Source organism: Lissotriton helveticus, chromosome 9, assembly GCF_964261635.1.
Source record: "Lissotriton helveticus chromosome 9, aLisHel1.1, whole genome shotgun sequence".
NCBI classification, from domain to species: Eukaryota; Metazoa; Chordata; class Amphibia; order Caudata; family Salamandridae; genus Lissotriton; species Lissotriton helveticus.
In genome coordinates, this window is record NC_136070.1 from 97671880 (window position 1) to 97693670 (window position 21791).

General features: G+C 43.6%; 1 protein-coding gene across 5 annotated transcripts in view; it reads right to left on the bottom strand.

The window, feature by feature from the left end:
* The window catches only part of MTA1 (metastasis associated 1), a 761697-nt gene extending 743433 nt beyond the window's left edge, over positions 1-18264 (bottom strand). For 2 of the 5 annotated variants that reach the window (XM_078659566.1, XM_078659562.1), the window contains exon 1: positions 17835-18264. In XM_078659566.1, the coding sequence (XP_078515692.1) occupies positions 17835-17862 (28 nt within the window). In that variant the 5' untranslated portion in view covers positions 17863-18264. Of the gene's footprint in view, positions 1-15668; positions 16333-16382; positions 16612-17834 lie in introns of those variants that run through there. The other 3 variants (XM_078659564.1, XM_078659561.1, XM_078659565.1) reach the window with 3 other exon arrangements.
* Between the last annotated feature and the right edge of the window lie 3527 nt (positions 18265-21791).

A 21791-nucleotide genomic window follows, 5' to 3' on the forward strand; every position in this document is an offset into this window, starting at 1 on the left:
TAGTGACTGCCTTAGTTTTGTCCAAACTTGATTATTGTAATAGTTTGTACATTAAGGTTCAGTCTGTCTTTCTTAGGAAGTTGCAGGCAGTACAAAATGCGGCTGCAAGACTGATCCTGGATATTCCAAAATTTTAATCGGTAAGAGCAGAACTGAGAAAACTCCACTGGCTGCCAGCGGATAAAATTTAAAACTCTCTGCATTGCACATAAGGCACTACATAGAGAAGGACCAAAGTTCTTAGAGAACTTGTTTAGATGGTACTCCCCAAACAGAGTGCTGCGGTCATCAAATGCTTACCTTATGCAGCCAGCAGGATCCATAAGATGAATTGGGGTGGGAGGAGTGTAGCTTTTAATACCATCAAAGAATGGAACTCTCTCCAGTTATATCTCAGAAAAATTACCCATCATCTTGAATTCAGGAAACAGCTTAAAACCTGGTTATTCCAGTAGCAGTATAGTTGAGAACAACACTTTTTTTGGTCCGCTAGCGCCAAGATGCCTGAGGGTATTTGTGCGCTGTACAAATTTTATTAACATTAACATTAGAAGCAGCACAGCTCCCCGTACTGCCTCCCAAATCAATGTTCATGCCAATGTCTTATTTCTTTCATGGAACATGGCGGGCGTGGCGAATAAACTGCAGTCTAATGAGTGGAAGCAAAACATCATGAATTCACAGATACATGCTCAAATGAAATCTTTATAAATTTGGAAGAGGGACCTCAATTCTACTAAATATATCTTCCCCTACAAAGAGGCTTGTGGTTTAATAGATCTGCAGGTAGAGAGACTTGACCACTTTACACATAGTTTACACTGCAAGGCACATCATAATATAATAGTCACATATATTCTACTGCAATGCACATCATAATATAATAGTCACATATATTCTACTGCAATGCACATCATAATATAATAGTCACATATATTCTATCAATGGCCAATACCGGTCGTTCTCGTAATGACACACTGCTTTCTACTTTCATATGGAGGGTTTCCATGAGCACCATTGACTGTATTCTGCTTACATACAATTCGCACAAAATCCCTCTGGACTTAAATATAAAAAAAAACTGCCTGAGCGGGTATAAATGCTTAGCATAAACTCTTTCGATATTTGTGAGGAGAAGTCATGAATCACCAAGAGCCTCAAATGTGGTAGTGGAGAGGCACAATCGGGTTAGACTCAAAAGGTCTGGTTTGGATTCTTCAGTTTTTATTGGCTCACTAATTAAAAGAAAAGGTGACGATTGTATATGTTTAAACGAGAAGTCTGTCTTTGAACAAACTATTCAGGCACATGAGGCAATCTCTAAAGCTATCAATTAATTACTGACAAGGAAACACCAGGGTCCAACATTGAAATCTAAGAGGTGCACTAAGGAATGTAAAGATCATAAACTAATTCTCGAAGAAGGAATTGCAAAACAAGCTTGGGAAAATCTGACCCTGGTGTTGGAGACTAAAGATATGTCCCTTTTTTGAAGAACTACAGACAGCCCTTTCCTTAAAGAACATTTGGCTCCAAAATTAGATAATGCTGTCTCCTGCACATGACTGGGTTAACACTTCAATTTTATCTTTAACATCTTTGATACTCATTTATCCCTCCATAATGATAGATGTGATTTCCCCCCGTATTTTCATTAGTTTTAGTACGGAGGTAATTTGTGCAGCATTGGATAGGAGTAATAAAAGTAAAGCTCCATGTCCTGATGGTGTCCCAGTGGATACATACAAATACATACCTGATAAGCCCCAGGCCCCGATGGTGTCCCGGTGCTCACATACAAATTTATATTGGAGTTTTGGGTCCCCCTTCTAACAAAGATACTAGATGTGGTGGGATATGGATACCTTTCAACTACTTGGTATACATCCATTATTGTTCCAATTTCTAAGAACGGGAGGCAGGGTAATCTCATTCGTGGACTCAACTGGAAAGTTAATGGGCCGAGTCAATCTAGGACAAATGAAACAGTGGGCACTTCACGGCCTCCCTCTTCATAACGCAAGGAAAGTGTAGGTAAAGCCATTCTTCTACGTCCTCCAGCCCATAACAGGACAAGTGCAGACTGCAGTCATTTAAAGTACGTCTTGGGTATGTGACAAGGTATGTTCTGCAACATGTACAGGCATAGAACCATCTTAGATACCGCTTGTCTCCCCATCAAAGACAGCGGAAGAGTATTCCAGAAGGCAACCGAGTTCCTCAGCTTATCAATGACTCAATCCATATTTAAATGGAATACTTGAGCGTCGGTGTGGGACACTTGTATGCCCAAGTAAAGGAAGTGGACCAATTCCCAACACAATCCTAGACTCGGAAGCCTATCTATTGTTAAGGCGCTTAATTTTGCTAGGGGAATCAACTAGTAGTTACAACAGCTTGGGTACAGTGTCTCGCGGTAGGCTTCATAGAAAAGGGTGTTATCTGCATACAGTGAGATCAAATGGCTAGTGTTCCCCAATCTAATACCACAGCTACCCAACTCCTGTCACACCCATATCACTAACAGCTCTATTGCAAAGGTGAACAACAGAGGCGACGGGGCAACCCTGTTGCGTTCCTTGCCCATCAGCCATGCACCAGAGCGGTTTCACCCCACTCATACCCTCGCACATGGTTCCGCATAAAGCAACTGAACCCACCATCGAAACCACAGGCCTATCTCTACAGCTTTCAATGCTTCTAATAGATAACCCTAATATACCATATTGAACGCCTTTTCCAGGTTGACTAATACCAGTACTTTGGTTAACTTTTTAGTAAGGTACAGGAAGGTGGCCGCAATAGGGGAGTCATTTTTAAGAGACGGCGAACATTTAGTCAAGGAGCACCTGGGTTTTGCCTTTTGGCCCCACGTGCACCACAATTACTGCAGTCCACCATTTGTCTGCAGTAGCAACCTCTGAAAGTCCCAATGAGGCTAATAGTACACGCCAAAACAGACCTTTGTTTTTTTAAAGACAATTTTTGGGTAGACTCTTTATGCTGTGGAAAGCAAAGACGGATGCCAGAAAGCTTCAGACTAATGCAAAGTAATGTTATGTTTCATACAGGTGTCCGATGTAGGCTTAGGTAGCAACCCGACTTTCACCTATATTCCCGACATTACACTACATAACGGTTCTCAGTACTGACCTTTTACGTAGTTACGGTAATGCCTAAAGGACATGGGGCTTTCTTTGAAAACTAGCCTCATTCATTATGCATGAGGATTCTTGGAATCACAGTAGGACTACCATCTCCTGCATAATAACTATGTATACAGGCCATTCCTTCCGTCATCCTAGTCAGACATGACACAGCAAAGTATATCTCCTGGGGGTCCCACATTGGGTATATAAACACCATATCTTTGCTGAGGCAGGAGAGAAGATAAGGACTTCCATGCGGACACACTGACGGCAAACGCGGAGGTTCATGCACGCAGACACTCCAGCTGGCAGTGGTCTGACATACCTCGCAGGGTGTCCACAGTCTATCACTTCAGGTAAAGGGGTTGACTTTATCCTAGAGGGATTCTTGGCTTCACACCTACATACATGATATGTACACTTAGGTGCATCTAGTTAAGGTTGCATCGTAGGCGTACTCATTTTGTCATGTATTTTTATATTTGCCGGATTTCATTGTTTTAGCACTATGGTGGAAATCTACCATCCTTTTACTACTACTTCTGTATTTTGATTGTTTCAGCACACCTATTTTACACTAGAATTACGCTGGTTCAATAAATGCTTATTGAAAAACGTCCCCAAAGTTTATTCTGTGTATCTCTCTCAGACGAAGTGAGCACCAGTGAATGAGCGAAAAGTATCGTACTGTTTCCACGATCCTGAGGGATCATGATTGTAACGTTCAATAGTTGCCAAGAACTATTCGCTCCTTGGTAAGAGGGGTTTCTAGTGGCACTGTGAGCCAGCTGGTATACAGGATAACATACCCAGTGGGGGTGTCTAGAATCAGTCCGGACACCGATCCTACAGTGTATGTTGTCTAAACACGCAGATCCTATAAAGGTTTATAGGAACTACAAGACATGGTGCCCAAAGTTGGTTTGGTACTTATTTAACGGTCAAATCTGAGTAGTTCAGTCGTGCTGTTCTCAGAGACCCCTACTCACATTTCCCCAGAGACATCTGGAGCGGGATGGGAACTATCCACCACAGCTGAGTAGGTATATCCTATGTTGGCTGTAGGTTTATCAAGTTTGAAGGACAAACAGTTCCTATTGTGCATAAAACCTTATCTCAGTTTCCTCTCAATCTTTTCCTTCTTCAAAATAATGGCGGACGAAGACACCGCTGCGCCAGCACCTCGTGCTGCAGCAAGGGAGGAAGAACAACAAGGGGAAATCAACACTTCAGAAAATTTAGAACGCCCCTTACTTTAAACTGGCAGACTATGGAGTCACAGCTAGGGGTGGGACAAGTCACATTCATGATTGAGGCACACGAATCAAATAGAGCAGAGGTATTCTATTAATGGGTTCAATTTCCACCAGCAGATGCACAATCACATACATTTCATTTTTGACAGGGAGGATGAAACACCAATTGAATACTGTCCATGTGAGGACATTGAAGTTCATCTCACCTACCAGGAGCACATAAACTGGTTTAAAGGCTCCCTCCCACACACAAAAGAAAAAGTGAGACTCGATCCGCTCGGAAGAGACAGAGCCACTTGGCCAGTCCTTGCGGCTTACACACCGCATCCAGACATTGACTCAATGCCAGTCGCAGACTTACGTTCACTTCATAAAGAAATAATAAAACTTTACAGAAACGGGACACAGTTTGTGATGAGAACACTCACACTTCAGTCAACGAGGGCTACACCAGCAGGACAAATTCAGGGATCTACAACTAAAATGACACCACAAACGCTACACGCCGTTATGGGTAAAATGCCCAATAGTCGTGAGCAAAAGCCATTCTGGATAGCTCAAAAAAATAAAGCTAGAGGCACTGTTTACACACACAAGCCTTCAAGAATGCTAACAATCTGCTTGCCAAACGGGATAGCTCCCCAGATAGAGGATTGTACCACTTGGGGTACAGTTTTCACTGCCCTATATACCAGAACTCATGGTATCCCATCATTAGCAGTAATACCAGGTGTATTAAGACAAATAACGAATGAGTATGGAGCAGAACCTGCTCTGAACTTAGGGATGAAGTGGTTAGTAAATTTTGCCCAGGTATCAGCTATTATATTAGCTAACATTAAAGGGGATGCAGCAGCAGTGGCAATACGCCAACGCCTGAGGGATTTCACTCCTTTACAATAGGAGCACGAGTTACCTAAAATTATCATAGAAATCCATGCTGAATTAGGTAGAGATAATATGGGAGCAAGAGCAACGATACCTCAACTCATGGGTGGTCCTGAGAAGAATAACACCAAGCAAGCATCTAATTCTTCCAAGAAGAAATTGGATAATCACAATAAAAAACAAAAGAAGAGGGAGGAGAATAGATCAAAATCCAGGGGTGGGTCTCCTTAACAGGAGCTCTCCAAAAGGAGGTACAACCTTAGGAATCGTGATAACATTTTAAAACCTGACCGGTATCAGGATACTGATACACATTCCTCTTGTTCCTTTCAGGGTTCATCAAAAAACTCTGATAGGAAAGGAGGGTCAGAACACAGACAAGAAGAGTGTACAAAGTCCAGAGACACACAACGCATTTCAGACTACAGCTCCAAAAAAGAAGAAAAACAAAAATCAAAACCTCAATTTAAAAAGTAGCAGGTCTTAAAGTTGGACATGCCCAGAATTATGAGGACTCAACTTCTGAATGGGCTCGTACGTTGCTAGACAGCGCAGCAGAAGTAACAATAGCTCGCCAGAACCTGATGGAATTTCTGGTGACAGCGGAGTTGAATGAGCATATCACGGTGTAGACACCTGATGCAAGGGTAAGTGTCCCACGTAGGTTACATGAAATCACACTCCAAATGGAGAGGGACAAACCCAGAAAAATTAAATGTCTCTTTTGGGAGAACCTGACTTATGGCTAAGACATCCTTTTAGCTGAAAAAGATTAGCCGCCTGAAATTGTTATATATTGCCCAAAGGGAAAATGGTACTTTTACCTGCTTTTTCCGACCTCGTTCCTATATACTTAAAACCTACATAGGCGCAGGAGTGGGAAGTAGCACTTGCTCCAGCATTATATTGTAACCATGTTGGGTGGGATGCTGAGGCACCTCACCATATAATCCCAATAAAAACTCCAACTCCACAGAGACTCTACCCAATAATACAAGAAGCGAAAGAACACGACAGGGAGATCTTAGATCAACTTGAATACCTGGGTGTAATAGAACCTTGCACCTCTGCAATGAATAATCCTTTGTTTCCTATAATTAAATCCGATAATTCATATGGTCTCGTTTTAGACTACAGACATCTGAACACATGCGCAAAAACATTTACAGTACAGAATGCACACAGTGCCACATTGATGAATAACATTGTGCTGAAACAATACAAAACACTAGATATCTCAAATTGATTTTTCTGCCAAAATATAGCGCCTGAAAGCAGATATTTGACAGCATTCTCAAAGCTAGGTTTCCAAGTGTATAAGAATAGCCCTGGGTTGTGTTCTGCTAGGCTAACAGAGTTACTTTAGAATTTGGATGAAGCCGCCTTGTCCTATGAAGATGATATTTATCTGACAGATGAGGATATAAAGGATCACTTGACACAAATAGAACAGGGGTATCGCGCCCTTGGAAACAAATAAGCAGTCTTGATCTTGAAACTGCGATGCGATCACAGAGCCCCTTTATGGACTCTGATCCTGATCGAGCAGTAGTACACGTCAATCGCTGGATCGAACAGGCATTCTCAAGGCTAGCCCCTGAAACTTGTACAAGAACAAAAAATAGACTGACCTCAGCCTCAAGGTACAACACTAAATTGAAAAACCTAAAGAAAATTTGCAGAGCCAAAGAACGACTTTGGAGGAAGGAATACTCAGAGTCTGGCAAAAACAGTATGGAGAGGAGTTAGCAATGTAAAAGAAGCCCTAACTGTGGAAGAAACGGAGAAAATCATGGCTTCTAAAAATACACCCAGAGAACTGTTTAAGACTGTCTCCAAATTAGCCATCTTCGGTAACATCAAACTGTTTAACTCAACAAGACAGTTCTGCGACAAACTTGCTAAATTTTTTCACAACAAGGTGGTCAAAGTATACAATGAATTATCCACTGCTACTAATGGAACTAGACAAGACGAACATGAGATGGACAAATCAAACACACACGCTTCCCTACAGTCCCCTCACACAGGATAGAGTTGAAAAAATGATCTTGGCAATTAAGTCAGGATCTCCTTTGGAACCCTGCCTGGCCATGGTGCCCCATATGGTCCCCAATACTGTTGCTAATAACCTGGCACCTCTTCTGAATAACATCCTTAACCGTGGACAGTCCCCAGTTGACTGGAAAAATTCCCTGGTAAAACCCATCTTTAAAAAATGCGACCCTTGACCCCTCAAAAGTTACTAATTACCGTCCCATTACCTGCTTACAATTTCCGTCAAAAGTTCTAGAAAAAGCATTAAATAAGGAACTGCTCTCTTTTATAGAATCAAACGACAAACTTGATCCAGCACAACATGGATTCAGGTCACGGCACAGCACTGAATCTGCATTGATCGCAGCCACTGAACGTTTACCTGCCCAATTAGATCAGGGAGGCAACGCCATACTAATATTGCTTGATTTATATGCCGCATTTGACACTGGGGACCACTGTATACTTTTTCAGCGGTTGGCTGAAATAGGTATCACTGATAAGGCCGGAGACATCCTTTGGTCATACTTAACAGACAACAATCTGTGATAGTAGATGAGCACAAATCACCCCCTTTTGCCATGTCTTGTCGGGTACCCCAGGGATCAGCACTTTCACCTACCCTGTTTAACGTATATGTTACCCCACTGGCTAAACATATCCGATCCCTTGGCTTCACAGCCATCTGCTACGCTGATGACAGGCAAATTGTGGTCTCTCTAGCGGCTAAACCAGATACTGTGGCAGCACGTTTCAACCTTTGTATGAGCCATATCAGCTGGATGCAGAATAAGTGCTTAAAATTGAACACCGAGAAGACAGAAGTGGTTATGTTTGGAAGGGACATTTCACTCTGGAACTCCGCTTGGTGCCCTGGGACAGCAGGGCCTTGCCCCAGCCCGTAAAGAAGGTAAAAAACGCTGGAGTTCTGATCGACGACCATCTTTCCCTATCGGATCAGGTCAACAACATCACCTCTTCCTGCTTTTGCACCTTGAAAATCCTTCGGAAGACCCTCCCTTTTATCCCTATGCCCCTTAGGGAAATGGTAGATACGGCCCTGATCCTGTCTAAAATGGACTACTACATCTCACTCTACCTTAGAGCTAAAAAGTATGATAAATAAGCTACAGACTTTGCAAAATGCGGCTACTAAAACTCCCCAAATTCAGTCCCATTAGTCAAGTCATCGGGAACAACTGCACTTGTTGCCCATTTTGGCTAGGATCCAGCTTAAATCCATGTGTATTGTACACAAGTCTTTACACGGGGTGGGACCTATTCAGATCAGCCAATACATTGAGCGCTACATCCCACAGAGATGCCTCCGCTCTGCATTGGCATCTCTGCTTGTAGTCCCATGGGTAAAGACGTTGAAATGGGGCGATAGAAGTTTCCGACATCTAGCCCAAGGTTTTGGAATTCCATGCCCCTGTACCTTAGAACTCAAAACAACCTATTACAGTTCAGGAAGGAACTTAGAACTTGGTTATTCACTTGTACACAAGTGGTTGGCTAATTTTCCAGTTGCACTTTATGGCAGCAAGCGCTAAGAGGCCATGGCAAACATGCGCTCTATAAAAACACACATTTCATTTCATTGACCAGGGTGAGCAACATAATTTTCGGGTTCGCATCCGAGAAATTAAACGATTATCAAAAAAAAAAAATTTAAATAGCCCACCTCAATGTCCTATTTTTGGATATGATTTATCAAGTGAAAGAAAAAGCCTGGCAGGTAACATTTTAGAAAAGTGTGCCCTGCTCCAACCTCCTAAATCTTTGAAAATCTTAAAATCCATATTGGGATTTGTACATTTTGGCAGAACATACATTTCAGATTACGCAGAAAAAGTAAAACCTTTCTATGACTTACGAAACGATTTTTAAGTTAGGCATTGGACACAAGAACCTACAGATATCATTTGTTCCCTAAAAGCTGACATGATAGCATCAAAATACTTGCAGACACATGTGAATGTCTGCAATCTGGTGATACTTGTCGTCCCCGGGTTATCAGGATATAACTTTCAATGAAGGTCGGACATTCCCAATTGCATACAAATCACACCTGTACACAAATGCATTTTGCTTCTACAGGAAAAATTCTGACAGTACAGACTGCTGTAGTGATAGAAAGAGCACTGGCTCTGGGGAAACAAATAATTGTCGAAACCCCAGTGCCAGCCTTAGAGGCAGTTACAAAGGCTAGCATTCCTACTGCTAAAGCCTTACATCCAAGATGGATACAATGGGCTAATTCTCTCACTACCACAGATGTAGAATACAGATATGACTCTACACTTAAAACACAAGAATTACTGCAATGTGAACAAGAAAATCCTCTCCGGAATGAAATAATGCCTCCAGATCAATATGAATACATTACTTACACGGACAGATCTGCTCAGACAGCCTTAGGTAGTAAACAGCAATACAGCACTGCATGTGCAATTGCGAAGGGTCTTATGCAGGAAGGCAAGTACCATCCTAGCAGTACAAAGACACAGTCTCTAGGAGACTGCACGGCGCAGCTAGAAGAACTAAGAGCCCTGTTACTGGCACTAATAAATACGGATCGAGAAATCCCCACACTAACTGTATGTGATTCTTTTTATTGTGTCCAGTCATACAATGAGTATCTTCACTACTGGAGTCAAAATGGGTTTAAAGACTCAAAAGGTGGCACAATTAAGCATAAAATGCTATGGGAACAGGTAGCCGGGTTGAAAAATTAACTACCAGGAGCTCATGTGATACACATGCTGAGTCATCAACGTGATGGCGTTCACGTTGATGGGAAATCATTGGCTGATTAAGCCGCGAAGGGGGCAGAAGGAACTGCTGCCATAGCCGTAATCAAACGAGAATAGATGGACAGATAATGGTAGCGGTCATTGCTTCACGCAAAAACAGCATAGCCTTACCAAAAGGTTTTCCTCTCAAGTACTCCTACAAGTGAGACGCAAATAACATTCCATATGCTCAAATTCCAGGAGTGGGGGATAGAGGAATACCAAACATGGATCGCAGATTAGGTTTAATTCTATCTGCACATGAGGGTATAGGTTCTGCACACACAGGGATTACCGCAACGGTTTCTTTATTGAAACAGCGCTATTGGTGGCAAGGGTTAACTAAGCAGACAAAGAATTTTGACCTAAATTGCAACATCTAGCAGCAGACGGAGGGTTTCACCATAGAACGTCCAGCGCAGACACCATTACTAACAGACAGACCACTCACGTGTGTCTATTTGGACCACAGCGGCCCCCAACAATCAGACGGGGCTTAAAAGAATATTTTGGTGGCAGTGGATTCATGCTCTAGCTTCCTATGGGCATGGCCTCAGCGCTCGGCTAACACTCAAACTGCTATAAAAGATTTGCGAGACTTCATAGGGACATACGCAGTTGGCATATAACATCGTAACCGTGGCCCCGCGTTCAGCTCTAGGGCCTACAAGGATGCCATGGGAAGTTTGGGTGTACAATTGCGGTACTCCTCTCCGTACCATACCCGAGGGAAATTCGGTCACAGAGAGGAAAAACCGAGACTTAAAGCAATCTTTAACAGCAAGAGTATTAGGTTTGGGTGGTAGTTAGGTCAATCACTTATATGGGGTCGAGAGGGCACTCAATATTATGCCAAGAAGTTCCCTAGGTTGTGTCACTCCTTACGAGGTCCTATTTGGGACGAGAATATGGGTACCTGATCTCAATTGTGAAAGCACAGTGGCGGATGAAAAACCATTTAACATCAATTAACGTTTGGCTGTTTTACAGGATCTTAATGAATCCCGGGAACTACTAAGCAACGTGCAAGTAAAAGCACTGCCACTGGGGAAGTCAAATCAGTCACGGTAAGACCTGCCTGGATCCCAAAAGTCAGGGATCTGGTCAGAGAAAAGATCATGGACAAAAAAAGAATTTGGGCCATGATACAATACAGAAAACCAGTCCCTGTCTTGGCTGTTGAAGGAACAAGAACAGTACTTCTTCCACCTCTTTCAGGCAAAAAAATTAAAAATAAAATAAGAGGCAAAAAAATAAGACATTTGTCTCCATTGATCTAATCAAACAACACTATGTGGCCGATACTGAATAATAGGCCTCATGGGCTCCTGGGTAGCCAAAGCTCTCCTATTGCTACCATACAGGAAGTTCAGACAGAAAGACTCATAACATACGAAGAGTCACCAATAAAAAATAAAGGAACTTCCAACAATGAAATGGAACTCGTTCCTGTTGACACAGATCACAACACAAATGAAAGACAAATATCAATTCGGCTTACCACCGATGTCTACATAAATATGCCTCTACAAGAGACGTCTGCCAGTTCAACAAAACCTGCTGAGCTACTAAGATAGATCTGACTGCATCTGGCTACTTCCATCGATGTTGATACCCTCTCTCTTGATCCCAGTGAACCTGTGACAACGCCAGCTCCAGTTTCCCATAAGCAACAAATTTGTGATTTCTACACTTTTCTGAAAAAGACTTATCTAGTATCACCAGGACTGCAACTCTGGATAATAACGGGAATATTGTTTCTTTTATTCTGGATTGGCCTAGTGACCGTTTTTTGCTTACTCATGAATAGAAGTTATCTTCTAGAACGATCTGCAATTTCCAAAGTGAACTTGGTCCTGAAACCTCATACGTCAACCCATCATGAACAAAGAGACCTGTCCTTCGTGAACATTACAGCTGTTCCAATTCCTGATGGTATTGTTTGAGACAAGGTTGATTATGATTTATTTGGCCCCACTGAACTTTTGAAAATTCCACATTTATGTAAAATTTCTCTTAATTATATCATTACCTCCAGTACATTTTCAGATGATTGAGATTTTGAAACTGTAAATAATATCTTGTCTGATCTAGAACAATCTGCTGCATTTTCAAGCACTGAAATGTTAGAGGACACATTTGATTATAATACTATGTACTGTTACCATCATTATGGTCATCACTTCTTACGTAAATCCAGTATCCCACGTAATGTTTTTACATACCACCAATAAGAACTTTGCCCAACACCACCAAACGGTAGTTCAAAAACATTTGCACAGAAATGTTCACATTTTTCAGGGTTTTAACACTTCTAAACCCCACTTCAGATTACTATAAGGTTGCACCAACAACTGCAAGGAAAATTATGCTAACACCAACAAGAGTTATCCTGCATCTGTTATTACCCAACTGTCTGAACAGGGTTTCGACTTATGAAAGGACACAATAGACATTAACAAAGTCTGGGGTTCAAAGGACTGTCAGGCATAGGGAACAGAAGCACTATTTTGCGCTTGCCTCATCCCACAGCAAGTCATCTTTTTGGACGACACAGTGCAACAGACTTCCTGTCTTGGACTAGCCAAGAACAAAGATTTGAACACACCTCGTGTTCCCACACCATCTCATATGAATATTACATCATATGGACGGGATACAATAGATGACATCATACAGTACAATACTTCAGACCTCAATTGGAAGGGAGGGTTGGTTTGGCCCACAGACACAAACAGATGTCAATCAAGAATCAGGGGTACAACCGAAGGGTACAGTATCCATAGGCCATGCCAACGCTACGTACAAAGAGACCATCCTGGGGTAGGGACATCATACAGTGTTGGGAAGTTATGCCTCGATTGGCTAAAAACCTCGACACCGTCCCAGGTGAAACAGCACTTATCCTTACTCTTAGATTAGCCTTACTCTTAGATGAGGTGGATCGAAGGAATTTTTTGCTAGGTCCCCGCAAGTAACGTCAGAAACGTTTCTTATAGGTTGTCTATAATGAAATCTGGAAAATCTCTCAGCAAGAAGCCGCAGAGAGACTCCGTGAAATGGATAGAATTAACCTAGAAAAGGTGTTCGCTGTAATTGACAATAGTAGGACTACATTAACATCCACAGAATGGTTAATCCATGGCCATATAACATTACCGGCCACAACTTTCCAGTTTCAGTATTGCCTAGAACAACAACAGGTGGGCAGATATGAAGCGATGGGTAGAGTATTCATCAAGGAATCTTGGGAATTGCCATACAGATGTTGGTGCAGGAGTGGAGACATGGAAGTGTTTCTAAGCAGTTCAAACTGCGAGAACGCTTTAAGTGGATCTCTCATATGCCAGGATATCATGCTTAATGGGGCCTGTAACGGTTCAGTTGCAAATGTATCCTGTCATTTGAAAGGGTCTCCAGCTGCCGCGATTAATCCGCTGTTCAGGTTACTTTCAAATGGGAGTTATTTGATGCTGAACGATCAAGGTTGTTGTGGGATTCTCCCGGGCATCGCATATCTTGTCACTGTAAGGTCCAGGGTTACATGCTGTATGCAAGTACTGTTTCCACCCCCCTACACAGTCAGGGAGGCGCCATTATGGCCTTCATTGAATGTTTCCTTTACACTGTTTGATATTTCGGTATGTGATGGACTTGACCGCAATGGAGGGTGGGATGTGTGCCAAGATCGGTGCATCATGCTATGCATTTATCCCTGAAAACAACATGGATAATGGGAAATTGGCTCTTGCCATCCAAGCACTGAATTGTCTACGAGTTGACATGAAGGAGGGAGGTGCCCCTGCGCAGGACTGGTTTCCCGATTTACTTTCCGGGTCCCCAGTCGGTGACCAGAATGGGTCTGTCACTGCTCCAGATTTTCATTGTTGTACTGTTGGTGTGGTTCACTACAATTGAGGAGTTTCCTGCTGTAAAAATGCAGTCCTCAAATTAGATAGAATGCAAGTAACTAGGGGATTAGTAATGGACACAACAGATACACATCGAACCTCAAATAATGTGACTGTCATGAAGTATGGGGTAAATGATGTAGTTGAAATTCAACTAGAGGGGGGAATGTTACTATTGGACCCCGACTCAGTGCCTGATCTCCCCGCCGCGTTTAATTGAACAACTATTCCTGTTTTGCCAAACGCCTCATCTTTCATTTTTTTAAAGGTAACTTCATATTCAAGCAACATCAGCACTGCCTTTCCAACATAAAATATATTTTGAATCTGGTTAACGATACTGGTGTCCCCTGAACAGATGATAACCTCTCCAAAAATGACCTAAATACTTTGTTTTTTGGCACTAGAGAAGAAAAGATAATTATGGTTAAATGTTATTTATCGGTTTAAAAAATTCAGGGCTCTCAACCATACCTATACAGTTACTAATAGCATCATAGATTCATCTTGGTGCGCTTCTGATTGGGAACTGTCCACAACATAATTGCATTCCCAAAAATGGATCACTGGCGTGTAGATAAGTGACCCACCCTGTCCATGTCACGTCAAACAACTCTGCATTTTGCAAGGTCTATGTTAAATCGATGGATGTTTCTTGTTTTTGAAACGCACTTTAACATGATTAGAAATTATGTTTTTCTTTTTTTTGAGCAAATTTGACAGTTTCTTAATATGCAATGCAGTGCCCAGTAATGTGACATCAGCAATTCGAGTGAGGAAAAGAGTTCATATTCTAGCACAGTGATCAATGAAGCTTTATGAAAGAATGGTAGTATTATTAATTAATTTTAACTGTCATTTTATTTGAAATAGATGTTCTTATGTTTTTCTTTTATGGCTTAGGATACTTAAACCAAATAAAGATTTGTGAAAAAACTGAAGTAGCACCTTCACAAAATGTGCAGCATTAAAATGCATAATTTGCCATTCCTTGCTGCATAATTCTAGTGGCTCTGATTATATAGGACCAGGTTATTTACCATGTCGAAAGGGCTGTTTAGTAGGGATCCCTTTCTATTTATTTATTTATTTATGCATTTTTGTATAGCGCGGACTTTACCCGAAGGCGTCAGAGCGCTTCACAATAGGAACAGAACTGATACATGAGGAGAACATTACACGTGAACAGATTACAAAAGCAGACGTTAAATTACATAAGGTAAAGTGACAATTGTGAGCAAACAAATACATGAGGTAGCAAAAAGTGCACAGGAGGAAAAAGTGACAAGTGTGCAGGTTACAAGAGAAAACAAAGTACAATTAGAGGTATAATACTGCAATATATGCTAGACACTCAGGCACAAGAACAAACGTTACGTAGGCAATGGTGGCACTTGTGCAAGTATCAAAGGCAAACAAAATGTGAGAGGTAGCTAACCGTGTGTTACAAGGGAAAAGGGGTGTGTGCATGTTACAAAAGAGTACCAAACACATGCTCAAGGATAATACTGCGATAAATGGCAAACACTCCAACCACAAGAACACACTGGGGAGGCACTTCCATATTCATGGAAAGTAGAATTTTCAGTAATGGGAGGTCTTCCTTCAGATAATAGAGAGGACGTGAATTACTTTTGGAGGTGTCTTTGGAGGAGGAGAACTTTGAGGTCCCTTTTGAAGGCCTGGGAGGAGGCGGTGGTCCGGAGCTGAGGCGGAAAGGAGTTCCAGATTCTCACCGCGTTGCCTGAAAAGGATTGGGCCATCGTTCTTTCCTTCTTGAAAGTGGGAGGTTCAAGCAGTAATTTTCCGCATTACGTGCTGGTCTAGAGCCTCCAGAGCATTTCAGTTTATTCGCCAGGTAGCGAGGAGAGGATTTCAATTCCAATTCCAAGCTGCCTCTTACACCTGTATCAACATCTAACCCCCCCCCCCCCCCGAAAAGTACCTCCTTTTCCAAAAACTAGTATCCACTCAAGAAAATACTCCATTAAATCAACTCAAAAAATACAAACTCATCAAAATATGTTCATATTAAAGATTCCCCAAGTCAACCAAAGCTCCATGACCTAAGCCTTGGTATCTCTAAATACCAAAGAGGGCAGTGACTATTTCTAAAGAGGTACATCCTCAGGCCCTGGATGAGGAAGAGAGCCTGTGAGCTGAGCTCCAGGAACAGCAGGGGAGAGAGGACTGGGGGCGTGACGTGCCCGTCTGCGGCGCCGCTGCTGCCCCCGGTGGCGTCTCAATCTTCCCAGTCACAGTCCTCCTCATATCCGCCGTCACCGCCATCTTTGTTGGCTCATAAATTTCCCGTTTTTCCCTCTCGCTAACTCTGCTAAAACCCACCCCTTTTGAAATCGTTCAGCATATTCGCCTCACAACCGCTGAACTCCAGTACGCAAAACGAAACAAAAACCAAACCGCCGGATGGAGCGCTCGCGAGTTCGGCGGTTGGATTGAGAAGCTCGGGGTCGGTCCCAAGGAAGCTTCCGGTGGTACCCGCCATCCCGGGCTTCGCCTGTCGCAACCTGAGCCTGGCATATCACCCATCCGCGAGACAATATTTACAACTGAAAAATGATATCAAACTCCCGTCGAAATGGGGCGGGGCTGAGGAAGAAATGGTTTCGGAAACTAGCGGAAGGCCATGAGGAGGACCAATTAAAGGAGGGGCTCGGGAGGATAGAATAACAAAACATCACCCTCGCCTTATTTCAAGCTTGTGATGGATGTATTTAGTCGCCCACCGTGATCCTACGCAAACTGTGAAACTTTACAATGACAATTTTGGCACGAGCTGGCAAGAGCGGATTCTGTCATCTTCCGGTGTGGGAGGAAAATGCATTAAATCAGAAGAACGCAGAAAGAGATAGACCCCCGCCTCCCCCTCAAAGGGGGTGTCAAGTAAGGGAGACTTGCAGTGAGTAGTGCACTCGACCCAGTGGAAAGCTGCTGAACTCGTGTCTTGCACGTCTCCCTCACGCTACTCTTTCATAAAAAGAAAATATGCGTAAAAGGTGGGAAAACACACTTATAAATTAGAAAGCAAATCTCCACGCGCAAGTGGGAAAATATAGGTGCAGTACCTCCCCCCAACAATGCAATATAAAGTAATGTACATACAGAATTACAGATGTAAACGTCTCTTTACATTTATAATTATTGGAGAGTGAGGGGACAGAAGAGAGGGAGGTGGAGACAGGTCAACTATGCACTCAACAATCTCTTTTGCAATCCTCCTGTGGGTGGGGGTGTGGGCTGGTGTGGGAGAGAGCCTTTGAAAACCAGCGCCAAACACGACAGGCAGCACACGCTCGCCCCCCTTCCTTCAGTCCATCGATTTTTCCGGGATCCATTCTCGCCTCCGTTCCTAAACACATCCCTTGTCAGCAGGGTGCAGTAAAACTCTTATTTTTAAGGGGGAAACATTCAGTGTCCAGAAACCCTGACAAAGTGAGGCATATCGCCATGCATGCCGATGTTTCAAAAATAATCTTCCAAACGCATGCAATTGCGCAAAAGCCCAAGAGGAATACTGATGCTCCCTCTCAACTTTACAGAAACGTTAATTTCATAAAATGCATGAAACGAACCCACCACCAAGCAGAAAAATAACCGAGGCCGCCTTTGCTCATGAACACAGATCTGCTTGCAGGGAGAAGCCCCGGGTATTATGCATAAAAAACTGCACGGGCGCGGGTAGGCGAGATTGTGCCAAGAACGGGGCGAAAAATATACATTACTGGAAAGCACACGCTAATTAGGCAGGAATTCGTGTATTTGCCGTGCGCCTCTTACCTCCGACCCTGTACATGTTGGCAGCCATGTCTGCTGTGCTGGGACCTTTGTGGCACTGCCCCCCGGGCCTCCTTCCTCCTGCTCCAGGCTCCCTGTTTCTCTACTGCACTCTCCTTTCCCCCTTTTCGTAGTTTTTTTCGCCTCCAGGTTACACAAAACAAGGTGGTGGGGGAGGGGGGTGAGCACTCCGGGTCTTTTGCTTTTGGGTTAAAAAAAATATGGTCGGTCGATAGCGAGGAGGAGGAGAAATGCATTTAAAGGGGCCGTGCCGAATGCAGTGTGCTTGTTTTTGGAGGAAGATGAAGACGAGCAGGAAGAAACAGCAGGGAAAATGGGGACAGAGGTGGGAGACTAGAGGTGAAAAAAATTAACGAGCGAAGAAAGGATAAATCATTTTGGCACGGGCTTTACCACACGTCCCTGCCCCTTTCTTCCTCCTCCCACTCGCCTCTTGAAATGTGAGCCGAGCAGGGAGGAGACAAGGGGGTGACAGTCAAGCAATCAAATAAACCTGATTAATTGGACAAAAACAGTCCTCTCTATTAAGGAAGAGTAAAGGGAGGGATGGAGGGGGTGTGGAAAAGAGGAACGGTCTCTATAGGGATGAGAAAATACCATTCTCGCAAAGTTTCTCATTTGTTTGAAATGAGTTGTGACTTCTTTGTTACTATTTATGTCAGACGCTTCGTCAAGGACGGTAAGCGCTATACATAGAATACAATTTCAATACATATACATTTATGCCTTTTTTTTTATTCGGCTATTAAAAAATGTGTGCAGATAAAGACTGGGTTATTTGTATTTGCTTATTAGTGCCTATATCAGAGAGTACTGAGTCAGTCTACCCACGATTTTATATACCTGGAAAGAAACCTTTTAAATATCTTAGGTGTTAGTTTTGTATTGGCATTTATGTAGTGCTTACAATCCTTGACGGGGCCTTGAAGCGCCTTAGGATAAGTAACAAGTTACTCATGAAACCAGTGTTGGCGGTCAATTCAGTGGTTATATCAGGCAGAGTCTACCAGACAATCCAAGCTGTCTGGTTGCTAAAGTCAGTTTACCTAAAAAAACATACCATTGGGCATAAAGCCTGACCAGTTACATACTATTGGTTAGAATTATTGCCACTCTTGTTTGCTTGTTTCTTGTTCAGTGGCTTGACTTGTCCATCTTGTGTTTGTCTGGAGCCTATGCTCTTTATTTGTGTCCTTCCACTTCCCACGTTGAGGAAATAACTTTTTCCTTTTGCTTAAGCACTACATAAGAGTGTATGTGTTTTTAGCTGTCTCCCTGTGTGCTTCTCTCCCCTGTGATCTGTGTTGCTCTTTCTCCATCTGCTTCTCTCCCTCCCTACGCACCATGTAACTCAATCGTCTGCGTACTTCTCTCACCATCTTGCTCAGTGTTGCTGTCTCTTGCCTGTGTGCTTCCTTCTCTCCGTATAGCTGTTTCCTCATTTGCTTCTCCGCCTCACCCATTGTTGCTTTCTTCTTCGTGCCCTGTGTTAGATTTGGGGGTCTCTAGTTGGCAGAGGTAGGTACCTTTGACCAAATAGGGACCCTTGCATCTAGTCAGGGTACGGGGTACACTCCTGCTCAGCCCCTTGGTAGCTTGGCACAAGCAGGCAGGCTTATCTCAGAGGCAGTGTGTAAAGCATTTGTGAATACATACAATAAACCAGTGACAACACTACAGATGGACACCACACATGTTTTATATCAAAATAAGTATTCTTTATAAAGGTTTAATACAAGACCACAAACGACAAAAATCCACAATACTGTACTTACAAATGGTAGAAATAGCTTAGTTCTCTTAAGATGGAAAATGCGACACTTTGAGTTCAATGTACCCTTGGATGCGTAACGCTATACAACGAAAGTGTTGCAGGGAAGGTGACGCGCCAGTTCCTTACACGCAAGAACGGTGATGTGTCGGGTCTCTACTGATGTGTAAGGGATGTGTCGGTTCTTCTCGGCGAGGGGAGGTGATGCGTCGGTTTCTTACTGCGCTTCCGTGGCGATGCGACCAGGAGCTCCGTGATGCGATGAAGATCCGGTGCAATGAAACAAAGATGGAGTCTTCTTCTTGATGCAACAGACGGCCGTGCAGCGACTCAGCGATTCTTCTGAGCCGTGACAGGCCCTGCAACACACTTCCCGGTGATGCGGCGGCATCTGATGCAACGTCGATCCTCTTCTCCGGCGATGCGAGGTGCTTCGGCGATGCAATGCGACAGCTGCAGTGGCGACACCCTTCTTCAGCAATGCGACAACAGCGGCTGCGGTGGCGACACGCTTCTCCGATGATGCGCCGGCGTATGATGCAACGTCTATCCGATTCTCCGACGATGTGAGGCGCTTCTGCTTTGCGAAGCGACAGCGGCGACACCCTTCTTCGTGAGTCGCGCTTCCAGCTCCTTGCGACACGTAGTCCCTCAGAAGGCCCAACACAACAGCAGGCACTTCAAAAGAACTCTTGTGGAGCTGGCTGGTGAAGTCTGTTGTCCCTGAGACTTCAGCAGGAGGCAAGCTCTGTCTCAAGCCCTTGGAGATCCTTCACAAGTTGAATGAAAGTAGCACAAAGTCCTTCCTCCTTTCTTTGGCAGTCAGGCAACCACTGCAGGCCAACCCCCCCCCCCCCCCTTTTATCCTCATTTTCTCTTTGTTCTCTGAAAGCAGAGAGGCCTTTGCCTAGTCCAACCCAGTTCTGGTCAGTGTGAGAAGTTGGCCTGGTATATGATGCTCACTAGTACTAGTGATCACCTTGTACCATGCCAAGCAACCCTTATGGTGCAGGTTGTAAAGTCAACCTTGTAGACAAGCTATCCTAGGGGTAGCATAGACTAAGCAGTCTTAGGCTAAACTCTGTAAAGGCATGTGAAGCAAGCTTTTTTACCATACACAATCCCTTGAATACCAAATGAAAGGACACCACACAGATATATATTGAAAATATATATAGATTTATTTCTACAAATAACCCTGATACTCTTTATGAGCACAGAAGCAAATGCGTTAAAACAAAACACAGTTTAAATATACAAAAGTTGCACAATTATGGATGAGCCCTAGGGGCCCCCTAAACCATATACTAAAATAGTGGTATAAGAACCACTATGGGGAAAGTGAAGAGGCCTAGGGCCTGGGGAATCGCTGGAGCTGTTCGGGACTAGCAGTGAAGAAGTCGGGAAAGGCCCGCGGGACTCGGGTGCAGTGCGGAAAGCGCACGCAATACCAATGCAATGTCAATGGTGCGTAAAAGTTACAAAGTTAGTTACTCACATATGCCAGGGAAAGAATAGATCGCAGGTGTCAACCATTCAAACCCTTCATGTGTCTTTCTTCTTCCCCCCTATCCCTATCCCTGTCCCTGCCCCTGCACATACGCTTCGCACCTATGATAAATGGGAAAGGGTCGGTCGGAGAGGTGATTGTCACAAATTTAACCCTAGTCCAGTATCCAGCCGCCCAGAGCCACCCCTTCATACACTCAACTGGTTTCACTGCCTGGATGGCTTAGAGGGGGTAGATTGACAAATGGCTAACGGTCCTCGGGAAGAAGGGGGTAAAGGGGCTCTGAAAGAAGAGTTGGAGGTGCACAGTTCGGTGGCAATGCAAATGCCCTCAAGTTGCGGCATGACGCCTGTGCTGGTTGAACCCAGGGCAGCAGATATCGGCTGTATAGGAGAGGGACATGGGCCGGATATAGAAAAGACAAGGTGTGAGTTACAAAGGGCGCGCCAGGGGGGAGTGGAGCAGGGGGGCGAGGCATTGAGAATTATCTCATGGAATATAGCTGGTCTGGCTGGAAAATTTGATAACAAAGAGTGGCTCGACTGTATCAGGAAATTCCATGTAATCTGTCTGCAGGAGACTTGGGCATTGGAGAATAACTTCCACTTGCAAGGGTATAAGTGTTTTTTTGTACCTGCCCAAAAATCTAGACCAGGGA